The sequence below is a fragment of the Prinia subflava genome, chromosome 6 (assembly GCF_021018805.1).
Source record: "Prinia subflava isolate CZ2003 ecotype Zambia chromosome 6, Cam_Psub_1.2, whole genome shotgun sequence".
NCBI classification, from domain to species: Eukaryota; Metazoa; Chordata; class Aves; order Passeriformes; family Cisticolidae; genus Prinia; species Prinia subflava.
Window position 1 is genome coordinate 11,786,560 of NC_086252.1, and position 16,759 is coordinate 11,803,318.

Consider the following 16,759-nt stretch of genomic DNA (forward strand, 5'->3'; position numbering starts at 1 on the left):
CTATACTTCTATTAGCATTCTGGCACCTCCTTCTGTACAAGCATAGCCCTTTTGCTATAAAGCATGCTATATAAAAGACTTAATCCATCAAGCACATAAATAGGGATTTTTTTTGTTTCCAGATTTGAACTGATCACTCCTCGTATAAAACAGCATCTTCTTTTCCCCCAAATACTACATCACACAACTAGCTGGATGTAAAAGACATTCAGTAGGTGTATGAGATTGGGGAGACCAGCACCAGCCTTCCTTTACATCGAGAAATTGCTACAACACAAGGCCTGATTCAACGGGGCCAATGCTCCATGACAAAATTAGAATATATTCCATCTTTCTCCCTGTTAAGTGACAGACTGCACCTCTCAACTGTTCTGGGAAAATAACTGCAGGTTTTGTAAAAGATAAATGCTATGCCAATATAAGAAGTTATTTTGTCATAAACCAATTAGCTTTGTACCTCAAATGTGTGGACAGAGGGCTGGCCACCTACTACAGGATAGGCATGCCACAGCTACATTGCTGCAAATGCACATTAGATGCACATCTTGCCATGCTGCACATACAATGGTTTCAGTAGTCCTAAATACAGTTCCATTAACAGCAGCTTGCATCCATACCCAGCTCCTGCATACATGACCAAATAAAATCTAGAGAAAATGCTAATCACTCAAAGGAAAACAAAGTACACGCTGTCTATTAATTGCACTGGAGTTAACACTGCCATCATGTAATCCTTGGTGAAAACATGACTTTTTTTAATGTATTTTTTTAATTTCTTGTGATCTATTAAAAGACATTCTATTTAAACAGCATTGCACAATTTCCAGACAACTGAATCTGTGAAAAAAGCCTTATGGCTTTGTGTCAGGTCTTGCCATATTATTATGGTGCAAAGGCTACATAAATTTATCTCCTTCTAATTCTGGATTTTTTTATAATATGAAGACACTGGAGGGTTGTTTTTTTTTTTTTCATCTGCAGCTAAGATTTCTCCATCTCCTTCACATTTACATGCAAAATGTGAATTTATGCACAAGAGACCCAGATAAAAAAAGATAAGGATTCAAGAAAAGCCTTGAAAATGCATGATAGCAATTTTGTTCTGTAACTGCCCCTCCTTCCACAAAATTGAGGTTGCAACGCTGGGGCATCACAGTGCCACGCCAGTGCTACGGCTGTACCTGCAACTCCATCCCAGCTCTGGTCAGCAAGGAGAGGAGTGGCACAGGGATTTGCTGGACCTCAGTGGCCTGGTGCTAGTGCTTACTGCACTACCAAAAATCACCAAAAATCACACCGCTGTCCCTCACAAAGTCACGACATCGCTATTACACACAGCGTAGAAAAATTTGTCTGTCTCTCTTTGCTGTTGCTTTCTCCCTCCCTACTTTCCTCTACTGGCACACACTCAAAACTGTGAAATGCAAGACGCTCTTGCAAAATAAAGTTTTAATACAGAGCTACAGAACGCTAAGGGGAAAAAAAATCTCATGTTTGTATGATTACAAAAATGTTCCTTAACCTTGTTATTGAAATCACTTTGGATTATTAGGCATGATTTTTTAAAAGGGTAATCCACATTTCACCATAAATGCTGCATTTTTTGTCTCATACCACTCAAACCTGACCACAGAAGCTCTCTAGCTAAAATTATTACATTTCTTTCCTACTCATCTTTATGAAGTGACATACTACCCTTCTGGCATCCTTCTAGAAAAATTCACAAATCCATCCATACACTGGGATTTAGACAATTTGGCATTGATCTTTTAGTACCTAGGAATAACAATCAGCTTAACAGAAGCAGCTTTGTATTAGTAAACTTCATAATAAAAGTATTTCTGGATAAATAAATAAATGAATGTCTCTATTATGCAATTCCAAATCAATCCTTACGATAAATGTATTAATTCCACCCTCCAAAGGTCAGTATAATATTAATTAGTTCCTTGCACTAAATAATGTATTAGGGTTTAATCTAAACTGGTTAAACAGACATTCAGCAACATTCAAGCAGCCTTGGCACCAACACTGACACCGTGCAGAATAAAATGGTAAATGTACTGTAAAATATTTTAAATTTTCAATGCCAGAATACAATTCTATGAGAAGTTACAAAAGCCAAACATGTAATAAATGCCAGTTTCTACTGAATTCTGCCAAAAGGTTAATATTCAATTCTCAGATTACTATGGCACTTGGGACTGTTCAACACCCCGTTGTTTCCAAAGGACAACCTGCTGTGTTTTCAAGGCAGGAAGGCAGAGTTGTTCAGGATTCCACCGAAGTCCCCAAGAGGGAGGGACGTCCTGCTTGTGCAGCAGACTGGCATCCCCTCAGGCTGTGTGACACCCACGGAGCAGGACCTGCATTTCCCTTTGCAGCAAGGAAATGCCCTGCATCCAGTAAAATGTTCTATAGATCATCCCCAGGGAAAACAGCCATGAAATCCTTCACCTGCGTGCTTCAGTCTGTGCTGCAGCACCTCTTACCTAGCTGGAAATCAATTCACATGCAGCAAGTCACCTTTTTGCTGAGCTAAAGCACACTTTTGGAATCAACAGGTATTTCCTCTGTGAACAAAAGAAAAGTTGTATGTTTGATCCAAGAAGCAGATCTCATTTCTATAAATGCACATAAAATGTATTTCCCTTGGAACAGATTTCTCTCATTCTGCATAGGGTTTTATTTTATGGGTGGGCCTGGGTTTTGTTGATTTGGGTTTCTTCATTTCATGGCAATTAGTTGCAAAACACCTTAAGATGCATTGCTAGAATGACTGCTCGACAAATAGCACTTTGCATCTTATAGTAAAATATTCAGATACTTAGCCCAAACAAATGGTGTCTGTAATAAAAATACTGCCATATATCTTCATTTGTACTAGAACAAATCCATTTTATTTGTTCATTCTGTGTTTTAGTGTCATAGGTCTCTTGGAAAAGATAACTTATCATTCCTTATGCAATTAGATATGAAATTAAGTCGTCTTACTCTGCAGAAGAATTTATAATGAAGAGACCAGGTTCAACCAGTTCCACAGAAAATATTTTGATAACATCAAAAAAAAGAAAGCATAAAGATCTTTAGTGTTTTAACAAATTAACACATGCCTTTTGGGTAAATTACTGTACATGCTGTTAATCTTTTAATTAGGTTCTCAATTTCACATACACATTTATGGTAGGGAGGATTTTTAGTGATCAGAAAATGCAAATATATGGTGTTGCTATGCTCTGTTAATGCATAGATCAAAAAAGTAAACAATACCATCCCCTAAAAGAACCCTAGTATATGCAGTCCTTTATTTGAAAGTGCCACAATAAAATATTGATAACTCTCTATTAATATTACTAAGAAAATACCACTCTTCAATTTATTATTCAAACAAATACAGCTTTCAGATTGAGAAAAGTAAGACTTGTTCTCCACGGTTATGCCACAGAAAAGGAAACTTTTATGTTTGTAATGCATATAGTTTTTAGACCCATCACCAACATTTAAAAATATGTAATTGATGTTATCTATATACATGGATATATAAATAGTGATGTTTGAAGCAGATTCTCTGGTAGCATTTCACAAAATGCCACTTTTCTCATGCTGACTGCCACATAATACTGCCTAAGCATCTCCTTCCAGGATCTTGAAAAAATGCAGTATTATCTATAGCTTATTATTTGATAGAATTTTTTCCTCAAGCATTTGGTCCATCCTCAGTTCCAACACAAGATAAACACTTTTCTTCCCCACAGACTATTTCATAGCTTCTATAGCTGGTGCTGAAGAAAAACCTACTCACAGAAAGGCAGACAAATTGCCATCAGTTAACACTCCCTATGCCAAGGGACATTTTTAGCATGGTGTTGTCTCTGTAAAAGTAGGAATTATCTACTAGCTACATCACATAATGATTTTTTTGCTAGAAAAAGGAAAAAGACCAAAATGTGGCTAAGCAGCAAATATATTATAAAAATGAAGTACGAAAGCAATTTAGCTTTGAATCCTGACTGGCACACTCATTGTCCTTTCAGATTACTTGTTTGAATTTAACTCTTTGTTGGTAACTTGGAAACAGCCAGGTGAAGACAAAGGTGCTAAACATACAAAACAGTATGGGAAGTAAAAACAGAATAAAATATAGACCCCAGATCCCAGGGCTATTCTAGCTTTATTGACAGTTACTTCATTCTAGAAGAATTATTTTTCATTTGGAATAAGGCTGAAAGTAAAATTGCCCATAAATACACAGTGAAAAATGCCCCAACCTCATCTCATCCAACCTCATGCAATGCCTTTTTTTAATCACACCTGTATAAACATATATTATTTTAAATTGTCTGGAAAAATCAAAGGTATTTACTAGCCAAAAGACAGAGTATGAGCAATTCTCCACAAGCCCTCCACCAGTAAAGCAAGCAAGAGACATACACCCTGAATAATGAGGTATCTCAGTAGATGGGAGGAGGGTACACAGGCCCACTTCTCTCAGACATAGCTTGAATTTGAACCTTGGTCAGTACTCTCCGAGTGGGTTTCCAGTGAGCAGTAAAGTAGGTAAAAGGAGGTCACTAATAGCATTGTCTTTTGCTCATCCTTTTCCATTCCATTCAAGGTAGCTATTTAATCTGCTGCAGATCCCGGATGACAAACAATGCAGGAGGGCAGACTGCCCTTGTAAAATTCAACTGGTATGAAAGGACCCACATCAAATCCAGTTGCTGATTTACAGTTTCATTTATATTCCACTAAGGACCAGGAGGATTAAAGCCAGGTCCTTTCCACAACACTCACGTACAGCAGTGAGGAACCGTCGGGACTGACCCTTTGCTGTCACTGCCAGGAGGATCTCTCCTGAAGAGACGGAAGACACTAAACAGGGGGTCAGTGTGTTGGCCTCTCTTTTGCTTTTCTAACCAGGAAACATTTTCTGTTTAGCCCCCTCAGATTTTCTACGCCTACTTCAGTTAGACCTTCAGTTTAAAAACAAAACAGTTTTCATGCTTAGTTTGTCTACATGGTTAAAGGGGACTGAGAAGTTGTGCTTTACACCACAAGCTTGCCAGAGGCCCTGGGGCCAAGCACCTTTGCTCTCCACAGGCTCAAACCAACTCCCCCAAACACAAGCAGCAAGACCCAGACCGCAGCACTGACGACGACAGAGAGAGCTCCGCTTTCTCTCCAGCACCATAACCATTACAAATACTGCACAGGGAACCTACACCAAGGCAAACCAGGGATTCTGAAAGGTGGGATTTACTTCTAAATAAGCAGAAGTCGATCTGGGGGATGTGCCCTACCTCTGTTAGGTTAACGAAAGAAGCGGCTGGGGTGGGCTCGGCTTTTTGTGCCTGTGGGGAAGGCAGATGGTGCAGAGAAATCTGCAGCTGGAACAAAAAACCAAGCCCTTCACACCACTAGGTTAAAATGCTGCTTCTCTAGAAGAGGGAATGGGAAAAAAGGATTCATCAGGTAAGAATATTTCTAAAATCTAAAAAAGAAAAGAGAATAAAAAAGGAAGGAAAAAGAAAGCTACCCTAACATGTTAACTAGCACCAAGCTTTGCTCTGCTCATCCTACTGAATGTTTAAATATTTTGCTTGTTAGCTAACAGGCTGTTAACTGCACCTCATTTTGCTTCTCTGGACAGGGGAAGACCTAGCCTAACCTAATTTATTTCCACGTTTAAATAGAGCACTGCTTCATTATCAGATTCATGAAGAAGGAAAAAAAAAAAAAGAAACAAGAAAATTTTATTTTTAATTAAAACTAATAAAGACCATTTTACTCAAAACTGCAAGTGTTTCTCAGACTTGTGGGTTTAGCTGAGAGGTTGGGAAGAGAGACAGGAAAAATCTGAATTTATTATACACTGGTCTAAGTTTTTAATCGAGTACCCACAGGCCTTTCAGAGTGAACTTGATTTTTATTTCACCCCGAACTGTAATGGTTGCTGTGACACAAAAAAAGCCTGTGGCTCCATTTCCCCAGCATTTCTTCACTGGTTTATAACACTGGCAGAATACAGGCAAATCTTTCCCCGAAGAGTACAAAGCTTCAAAAAACCTCTGCCCTGCAGTGTTACCTTTTTGCACACAGCCTGCATCATAAAGTGAATGGAAAGCACTAAAGAATGTGGCCCTCATCAAACTGAAGCACTGATTCACTGTCACAGCCTGAGCAATATTGCTCAGTAACAAAGAAGGAGACAAGAACAAAAGGTTTAATGATTTCTTCCCACAGCACAGTTCAAGTTTGATCCATTATGACCATGGAACAAACAAATGACACACACCCTGCTGCAACAGGTTCACCGGAGCCGGTGGAGCTGTCACCGAAACATGAGGTGCTCCAAAGCACTCAACACCAGAGTCCCTCTGCAGGTATGTGGGGTCTCACAGAGAGAAGGATGAAAGGGTGTCTCACTAGAACAACCAAAGCCCATTGTGTCCACTCTGCTCCCTCCTCTCCCCCCGCCCCCTCTCCTGCTGACGAGCCTGCTGTGCTCAGTCACAGACCGCAAATGGGACAGAAAGCAGCGTCAGAAGTGCTGAGCTGTTCAGGATTACCTTTACTTACCCTCCTTTAAGCTGTTCAAACACTAATAAATTACTCATTTACTTATACTACCCAGCTGTTTGTCATCTAGAAAAACAGATTATTATTTGTAGAAGGTTTTGTTCCATCACGAGAAGCCTGAAATAATATATTGGAAATGGAACACGAATACCACGTGCTAACTTTCATATGCCAGTTTGGGGGAGGTGGCAGGAAAAAAAAGAAAGACACTTCCTGACCACTAGTCAAAAGTTAACAACTTTCACAGAGAGCTTATCAAAAACTCAAGTATTCACTGGAGCTCATACTATTGGGATAATGAGGTTATTTAAAATAACAGCACAAACGGAGAATAAGGATGACAAGTAATCTGAGCTTAATTCATTAATTTATTTCTGAGCTTTTGCTTTCACATATATATTATACTTAATTATAAATATATATTTGCATGCATGTATATGTATAAAACGTGTGTATACTAAACTACAAATATACCATATATGTGTTTATATATATAAACCGAAGTAAAACTTAAAATATATTCCGTTTACGTATCTATAAATATGACATTCTAACATTTCTTTATATGTCACATTTTCCATAAAAAATGCAACCCTAATTTTAGGAAAACCTACAAATACAAGGAGCCTCAATCTTTGTTGCTTCTTTTATTTTTACATGAGATTTCTTAAGAGATCTGAGGAACTCTTAAAGAGAAAGCTAGGGCTTTAATTGAAATGGCATGAGATGCTGAACCTTTAACAACAGTGTCTTTCAACCTGTGTCCATTATGCACAGAAATGTCTATCAAAACCCACAAAGAACGAAGAGGTTTTCAATATTCTCATTAAAATGTGACTTTCTCTCATAGTTCCAGCTAAATGAATTTCACTTACAGTTGTCATGAAGGTTTGTAGGGTAGACAAAACAGTGATTTTCTGGTAAATGATGTATATAAGGAGAGAAATAAATATTTGAGAAGTTCTTAGCCCTCTTTCTTCAAACATCAGGGAGAAAGACAAAGAGTACAACTCAAGCAATGAACAGGTCAAGAAGGAGGAGCTTTTACAAGGAAAACTCTGTTCTGGATGGCTGAGTATCACTGCAAGAAATCTAGTCTGCTTAGCAATCTCAGACAAGTTGTCACAGAATTGCACAGCACAATTTACTGCAAGATGTCCGTAGGAGCCGAACCCCTCACAAATACTACACTTAAATGATTTGATTTGGGTCTTTTATAATGCCCCCTGCAAAACTGGAGAGAAGAAAGAAGAGTTCGTCCATTATAAATAGAGGCAAGGGGGATAAAGGGGATTACTAAAGGTAAGGAGCTGTTAATTAGAGATGGTGTAAAACCCGAAATAATGAAAAGAGGTGTGAAGAGGGCTGGGTGGGTTTCTTTCATTTGCTTTGGGGTGTTTTGTTTTAAATCTGGTTTACCAGAGTGAGAATAGTCCGTGTCAAAAGAGTCTGAGCTCAAAGAAATACAGCGGCTTTCCACGGATTGACAACTTGGTTAGCTGAGACTCCATTAAAAGGAAAAAGTAAAAAGTAGCAGTAGGGAGTGACAGTCAGGAAGTGACCCAATATTTAGCTGGTTGATCACTGTATCGTCTTGTTATTTAAGGTATTATATCACCAATGACTCTCTATTTGTTACACTCTTCTCACTAGAAGGTCTTTGATCACATGAATAGGGAGCCATGACTCAGACACAAGTGACAGTGGGCTGAGGGGTCAGAAGATCCCCGATTATAGAAGCCTGATAATTTATTGTCCATTATTCATATGAGAAACCTGAACTCAGGTTTCCTCTCATTTTTCCCATACTGCTACCTTGCACTTCTGTAGAAAACAGCGTATCTGGTCTTCCCAGCTATGGCAAACTTGGCAGTATACATCAAGCACAGTTCAGCAGCGTTTCACCACACTTTTACTGTACCTTTCTTGATACAGAAATATAAAACCAGCTTGTGCGTATGTGTTCAATACAGGCCCCAGCTGGTATGTTCTCCCTTTACCTGACCTTCAGTTGGAAGCTATTGTGGTTCTGGAGACAGCACAAATGGGAATATTTCACAGGATCTTTCCCTACTAAACATCTGCTCAGGTCCTTCCAGCTGCCCTACCCTCTTGTCCCAGCTTAGGAAAATCCATTCTCTCTTCGGTATTTACACCCTTCAAATATTTGTACACACGGTTATAATGCCATAAGGGGCAAGACGGTCACGCTGCTCTCACAAAGGCTAGCGTGAGGGAAGGAGCACAGCACTCTGGCTGCCACATTCTTGCACACAGCAGCCTGGGGCTTGGACTGATTGGCTGAGCAGCACCATATTGCACAGATCTGTGCTTTGAAGCAATACCAAAGCCCAGGCCACAAGTGCGAGGGCCTCCAATTAACAGCAGAGAGCAGGGCTGAGCTCATGCATTTAAACCCCTGGAATGAGAAAACCAACTTGCAGTCTGGGTTATTTTCCACCCCAGCCATGTGCACTCTTGATCCAGAGGAGAGTTCTTAATGTGCCTGTGCCTTGGTTTCATTCCTACACAGTCAGGAGAGCCACCTTTCTCTCTTACTGCAGCTCACGGCAAAGACAGCTCCATCAGTGCTCCAGAACACAGTTCTCTGTAGAAGCACCAAAGCCAAGCTCTCCTGTGGCTGCAAGCAGTATCAGAGCTTCACAGTCAAGGCAGCTGGAGTAGGACTGGAGTAGGTCCTGAGGTACCTCTGAGTGTCAGCTGCTCTGGCCAGGCACTCATCAGCACAACAGAATTCTCCTCTTTCCCTCCCCAGGGCTGCAAGGCTGACAAGGCTGAGCTGTCTGACCTCTGCTTACTAAGCCCCAATCCCCACAGAGCATCACTCACTTCTGTGTCCAGCTATTGAAACTCCACATGGCAAGGCAAGGCAAGGCACTGGAAACCTTTTTCTTTTCTTGTTCTTGTACTACACCTTCTCCACTGACCACTGCCAACCTCTCCTTCCAGCCTTCTGCTTCGACCACCCACACACAGCTCTTTGCAAGCACAAGTCTTCCCCCCTCTCCAGTCTATAGACAGCATTAGAAGACACTGAGCACAAGAAGAGAAGTCTCTGAAGCATAAATGCAAGGCACTGCTCTTGCAATGGCTCTGCTCAAGGTAATGCATTGCTTAATAACCAGAGCTTGACAATCTCTACAGTGACAGGGATGGGAAGGATCTCTCACTCTGTGCTAACTTCCCTCCACTGTTTTCTCACTCCTCCTCCTGTTCAACTTGACATCTAAGCACCATTTCACTTATCTGTACACCCATTTCTTTGTCATAGCCACATACAGCAGCTAGCCCAAGCAACCATCCTGTCAGTGCCTGGCTAAAGCTGCCCCCCCACACTGCTCTGCCAACACACCCAGCTCAAGTACCTGAGAAAGCAAACTCCATTTCAATGACCCATTCAGATCTGCTAACTTCTGCAGACAATGCACATCAGTTCTATGTACACACTCACAACAGCTAACAAGGAACTGCTCAAAAGAAAAAACCATAGGAAATCACACTATTTTCTTCTTCACATGGATTCTAGAAAGCAGATACTAAAAGCATCAGACTAACACTGTTCCTCTTCCACCCCACACTGAGGAGGGAATCAGCTTTCACAGCAGGTCCCAGAGCCACAGGACTACACACAGGGTACACTAGATTGCAGCTACTTTGGTCCCAGCACTCAGCACTATGTATTCCATGCACCTCCTACCAGTTCCCTTCTCTTGCATAGCCCTGTTAGAATACCTTGCCCACAAAAAAAAAAAAAAAATTCACCAGGGCATGTAGATTTTATTAAACTGCATATAAAACAGGTGTCTCTTTAAGGCATGACTTTTTTCCTCTCTAAAAGGCACACGTAGCATGTTCCCTACTGTCAGGTGTAGACTCAAGTGATGAAAGAAAAATACATAAATGTTTATTAAACCTTTGTTGCCATTTACACCACCAACTTTCACACCCCAGTGCCAAGCTGTTAACAAATTCCCATGCTGTTCCAGAAGACATTTCACAGCTCCTGTCAGAAAAGGGAAGTTTCATGAGGGCAGCACTTGCTGAAAAAGTCTCTGCTCCCACCACCATCAACAAAAAATCACAACCAGCTGTTTGTAGAATAAATGTGTTCTGCCCAGACTACGTGGGAATAAAGAGCTTCTTCCAGGGAGGCATGGGACCACCTTCATGTATACCTCCTGATACATTTTTGTCTCAACGTTGTTTGTGCTCAGACTTATCAATTCACCTAGCAACCAAGAATAAAAACGATCCATAATAAGCCAAGTGACCACAAGGCAGTCCATGAGGCCCAGGCCGGGTGTGTGCGCGTTACAGCTCCAATGTTCAGACACAGCATCTCCTCCTCGGGAGCTCTGCAGCTGCAGGCAGCAGCCCAGGCTGGCAGCCCCACAGCAGGGCCCCTGTGGGCACACAGCCCCTTGGGGAGGCACGCACCACCTACCACTCTGTGCCGTGTTTCCTTCTGCCAGCCAGGCTCTGCTGTGCTGCCGTACAGCTGGGAAGCACCAGGCAGGCCCTGCACACAAGGCACACCAACTCGAGCCCCAGCAGCTCTGCAGGGCTGCCATGGGGAGCGCAGCAAAGGCGGTGTCAAATCTCACAGCAATTCTCTCTGCTGCCACAGCTCTTCTTTCCTACCCAACTAGCTCCTCTATCTGCCACAGAAAACCCCGCTCTAAAAAGACCAGGCAAAGGCAAGATGACTCTCCCAGGATGAAGTGAAATTGCCTTTCCTCTCAGCATCATACAAAAAAAGACAGAGCTGAAATGAAACACTTTCCCAACTCAAAAGGTGACAATTGTTACATGCTAAGTTACAGCTTAGACAGCTTTTACAATACTAAAGCTTTGGCAAATTCATTTACTTTGTCACTGGAGGATATGGGGGCACCTACTCATGGCACTGCTTTGCAGAGCATGATGCTCAGAACATTTTGAAAAATGTATCTGAGGACCTTCAACTTCTCATGCAGATCCTGTAATTCAGTTGATCATAAAAAATAACTGACTGTTTATTAATAAATTTTGCTAATGGAAATCAATTCCAAGCACTAGAACAGAAGCAGACTTGTCCTACAACCATAATGAATAAAGTAAATAGCTTTATGTTTCCCACCTTTTTAATATCAGAAAGTTGTGTTCCCAAATAAATCCTTATAATAGCAATTTAGTAGCACGCTTCTGTCCACCCTAGTTAACAAAATAGGGCTCTATATTCTGTAAATTTTTGCATTAAAAAAAAGCAATTTTAGAAATCTATTGGCTTTCTCTGCCTGTACCTCATCCCTCAGCTTACAAACAGCTAGCACAGAGGCAAGACACTACAGCACATGCTGCATACTTCAGCTTCATATCTCAAGATCAGCATGGCCTGCAGTATTTGTTCAAGATGTCTAAAAGACATTGGCAGACTGGCCCTTTAGCGTGAAGGTAAATAACCTGACCACAAAATTTGTTAGCTGGTGGATCTTTAAGGTGTTTTCTGTCATTCTAAATATTATACCATGTGATGTTGCGTAGAGGAATGTAATTGCTGCCTTAAGATGAAAAACATGAAAATACCTTTTCTTTCAGACTATTTGCAATAATTAGAGATTCAACTTCTATTTTCTAGTGGAATTATTCGAGCAGCACATCAAGTGACAGATCGGTATCTGAACCTGCTCATTGTTAAAGCTCAAAAACGCAGTGGCCATTTCCTCCCTGCACAGTGACTAATTTCCTTCATGAGTCAATCTGTCTCCTCCTCTCTATTCTCACAACAGAGCAATGCCACAAAAGCAAGGTTCCCCCAAGTGAGATGCTCAGTCAGTGTGGGTCACTGCACTGCATGACATGCCCCTTGGAGCAGGTTTTCTGCAAAGCCCACTCCCCTTCAGCAGTGCCAAGAATCAAATCTTGGCCACCTAATGCAGCATGTTCCACATGTTAGCTCGCAACATGTTGAGCCACTGTGTTAACTGAGATGGATAGTGCTGTCAAACAGAAAGCTGGCTCACCAGGATGGAAACAGTGGGATATGCTGACCTTTTATATTCAGGAAACAAGAGTCCCTAAGATGACACAAAGCATTTTGTATTCAAAACCAAAATAACTACCTTCTTGCAGGGCTTTTACTACCGTATTGTGTAAATAAACACATGTATATAAGCTCTGCCTATATGAAGAACCTGAGCCTCTTTTACAGAGCCGAGTCTGACAGAGGAAATGAATCATTATCATCCTGCTTGGAAAGAAGTTTGCACAAGGAGCCCATGCAATTAACCACTGCCTAGAACTCCTGGATTCAACATGACCATTGCTCCTTCTGTTCCCACGTTCAAATACCTAACTATACAAAACAACTCAAATCAACAGACAAAAGTCAAATCCCCGCCAAATTCCTATTAAACTACTGTAAATGTGCACAGATTTTATTGGTGATATGGAGATAAACTTACAGGCTTTTCATCCAAAAGAATAAGCACTGAAATAACCTGTTTAATATAAAAAAGCCTCTTGAAATTAAGAGTTCATTCTGGAAAAATTTTTCCCAACCCACCACCTCCTCCTGGCCATCTCCCTCAAGATTACAATTTTAGGTTTTGGGTTTTTTAAGCTTATATTTTGGGCAGAGAGAGGAAAGCTTTGTTTATTTTAAGGTTTTGCTGCTAACAGAGAATCATCTCTGACTGGAAGGGACTATGGAGCTTTACAAAGGGTTTTGCAGCAATACAGTAGGTAAGTGGAAACAGAAATCAGCCTGCACATTTAGTCCTACAAGTATTTGCCATAAAGATAGCATGCATATATATAAATATGTAATCATTATCTGCAATGCATAATTTAAAAAATGAAGGACTACGATATGCTGCTCAAAACTGCCCTGATACAAAGAAGAATATTGGATACCCCCTAAAGGTTCTGTCTTCTGTGCAGACTTCCTTGAAGCCGCAACCTTGCCTCGTGGTACAGAACAAGTGTGTCATGAATATCCTGACTGATTATTATCACCAGATTTCACACTTCAGCAAGACCTAGCTAATGCTTTCTAGACAGGCTAAAAATGTAGGGCTTGTTGTACACCTAGTTTAGGATTAAGCAATTAACACAACAGATATAAACACTTCCAAGATTTGCTACCAATTTTCTTACTTTTTCCTTACATCAAACAATCTCAGGTGCTTTCTTCTGCAGTGCAGAGAAGTGGGAAAGAACTATTGAATACCTTGTGCCTGAGCTGCAGAACTGTGGGAATACCCCAGAGCCAGGAGCGCTGTCTCCACCAGCTGGCTAAAGAGCACATCTTTGCGAACCAGAACGAACTCAGCATGCTCTTCTCGATTATCGTATTCAAGAGAGGCGTCTGACTGCTCCACCACACAAAAGACTGGAATCATCAAACCTACATGGAAAAAAAAACACCAAAAAAAAAAACAACATAGCATCAATAAGAGGAACAAGAACTGTGTCATACATGTCTGATTAAATTTGTAAATTAACACACCTCCTAGAAGACTCATCATATGGGGAAATCTGCCTTTCTTCCTTGTGGGATAACTTTTGTTTTCTTTCCAAGGAAAATACTGAAGTCTCATCACTTGACTCATTTAAAAACCACACTAAAAGCTCTAGAGAATACAGTTTGGGAACAGAATCATAGCCAGCATGAAGATGAACAAGATTTCCTAATAAGACTTTTTCAACATTGTAGAAGTTTTCTACTGTTTCATGAATGTCCCTATTTCTTTCAGGTCATTTTTCCACATTCAGCCATGTGAAAACTTGACAAACAAACATTTCTGCTTCTCTCTACACAGTGAACTTACAGAGAAATCAGCAGAGGCTGGTTCCCTTGGGTCACCCTGGGATATCTATGCACTTTCAGATCATGGCAAATCTTCTCACTGTACAAGGAAAATACTATTGCATTGAATTTGTTGAAAATTATAATCTTGTGTTGCCAGCTGATGGTCACTTCAAACCCAGAGAGACCCATGGCTATCCTTCTGCTGCATCCATAAAGAGTGTGAGAACAACTCTTTTGGAAGAAGTACCAAGGATGAACAAGAACCATAGAAGTGGAAAACTCAGGGGGTGGTCTGGATTCAATTTTGTTGTGTTTTATTGTAAAGATAATTTTGTGGTAACAGGATCAAGTTATCTATGGCATTAGATAAATTGTGAGGCATGAACTTTAAGGGATTTAATACAACTGGCAGTAAAGAACCATGCCAATTTGCAGGAAGCTGCCCTAGAGCGCATTCCCAGAAGGAAGAGGGAACAGAAGGGAAACCAACAGAACTGCACGGCCATTTCCACCACCTGCTACAGCCCATTATACCTCCAAGTCACAGACACTTTTTAACTGCTTACATATAACTTCTTAGTCTCTAGGTAAACTAGAAAATATTGGTACAGAGAACAATCTCAGCCTAAAGTAGTTTTCCAAACGTACCATCTAAAGCTCATAATATCACCAGCAAGTTCACCTCTTAATCTTGTTCTTCAGAATGAAATATAACCATTTCCAGTAGAAAATCACTACAAAAATATCTGAGTACATCTATGAATTTCAGACACAAATCACAGTATTCCTGGACCAGACACCTCCTTAAGGCAAAAAGAAGAGAAAGCCACAGTTCAGTTCTCCTTCACAAAGTCTATTAAATATTTTTGAGCTATATCAGTAGCTTCAAAACCTAGTATCTACAAACCAATAGCTAACCAAACTAATATCCCTTCAGAGGAGTCATCCTGCCCTGAAACAAATACAGTCACATCAGCATCTGCTAAGGAGCTTAAATACTCCTTGTCTTGAATTTTGAGAAACCAGATCTACTTTAAAACATATTTTAGATACACAATTCTCAGTTAGTGACTTATCTAGCACAGAGTGGCTCTCAATTTGACATTCTAACTGCAGGAGCTACACACTACAACATTCACTTGATGTGTTTCAGTTCTTTGTATGAAAATACATCTCAAAATAACATGAAAGAAGGTTACAGCATCACACTGATACTGCTCCCTCTTCACTGCTTGATTCTGGGTTAAACCGATGCATTTTGCAAGTTCAAGCAGCCAAATTCTAACACATAGTGCTAAAAAAAAATCTCCGTGAAAAAAAAATCTCTAGGTGCTTTCCTGAAGAGACAGCACATGGGTGTTCACGTTCCTCTGAAATCAGTGACAAAATTTCTTTTCCTATCAAAGGTTAAAATTTTAATTCTATTTATCTATACATCATTTAACTAGTTAAAATGAAAATAACTCTCTTTAAGTGACAAACTTCCAGTCCTATCGAACATACAGGCTGTCACAGCACTTTTGATGGGGCTATTAATGTCTTAGCAAAAGATTAAGATAATTGGCCAAATGCTGAGGCTGTAATATCAGTTGTGTAAATTACATTTTGGCAAGACAGAAAAAGTGGTGAAGCAAGCTGATGAGAAGGATGTCACACAGTCTTTTATGCTCCTGCTGGATGCTTTCCTTGTCATACAACAGTCTCTCCTTTTCAGCACAGAAGTCGCACCTATTCTCTGCACTCATCCTTTAGTGTCTGAGTACAAACAAGATCTCAAATGCTAGAAGGGATGCCATTCATTGTGTCACTTTATGGATAGCACAAAGCACTCCTGTCCATGATGGCTTTCCTGCCGCCCATGCTTGTAGGAACCCTGCTAAAGAAACAGCTTTTGAAAAAACGTCTCTGAACTCAGTGACCCAGGGTAACTGATGATAAGCTGCTATTAGTGCCTTAAAAACAGAGAGCAAAGGGCAGGTTACCACATCTGTCATTACTGACCCATTCTCATGCCTCTCACTATAGCACCTGGAATGTTAATACTGATTTTAAAAGTAAAATAAAAAGCAGCAGTAATCAAACTTATTTCCAAGCCAATCTCACTCCAAGGAAGTTTCAACTGATTTGCTTCTATTTCACATTAGAGAGTTAAATGAACTTACTGCCTCAAACTTCTCTGTTTCCTAATGTTATCTGAAAATAAATATACTTTCAGTGTGTTGGAATCGAAAGGAAAAACATTAGCAGACGCCAACATGCTCTTTACATGCTGATATACTCCATGGCTTGCTCCTACATGCATGTATTACACCTCCAGCTCACTACAGGGCCCTCAGAGAAGAGCAGTACAAGTTAGTCACTACTCAC

The 16,759-nt window shown here is 40.5% G+C and overlaps 1 protein-coding gene across 1 annotated transcript in view; it reads right to left on the reverse strand.

Moving 5' to 3' along the window:
* The window catches only part of SATB2 (SATB homeobox 2), a 127,369-nt gene that overhangs the window by 93,667 nt on the left and 16,943 nt on the right, over window positions 1-16,759 (reverse strand). Inside the window, exon 2 of the mRNA XM_063400232.1 lies at window positions 13,811-13,987. Within this exon, the coding sequence (XP_063256302.1) occupies window positions 13,811-13,987 (177 nt within the window). The remainder of the gene's footprint in view (window positions 1-13,810; window positions 13,988-16,759) is intronic.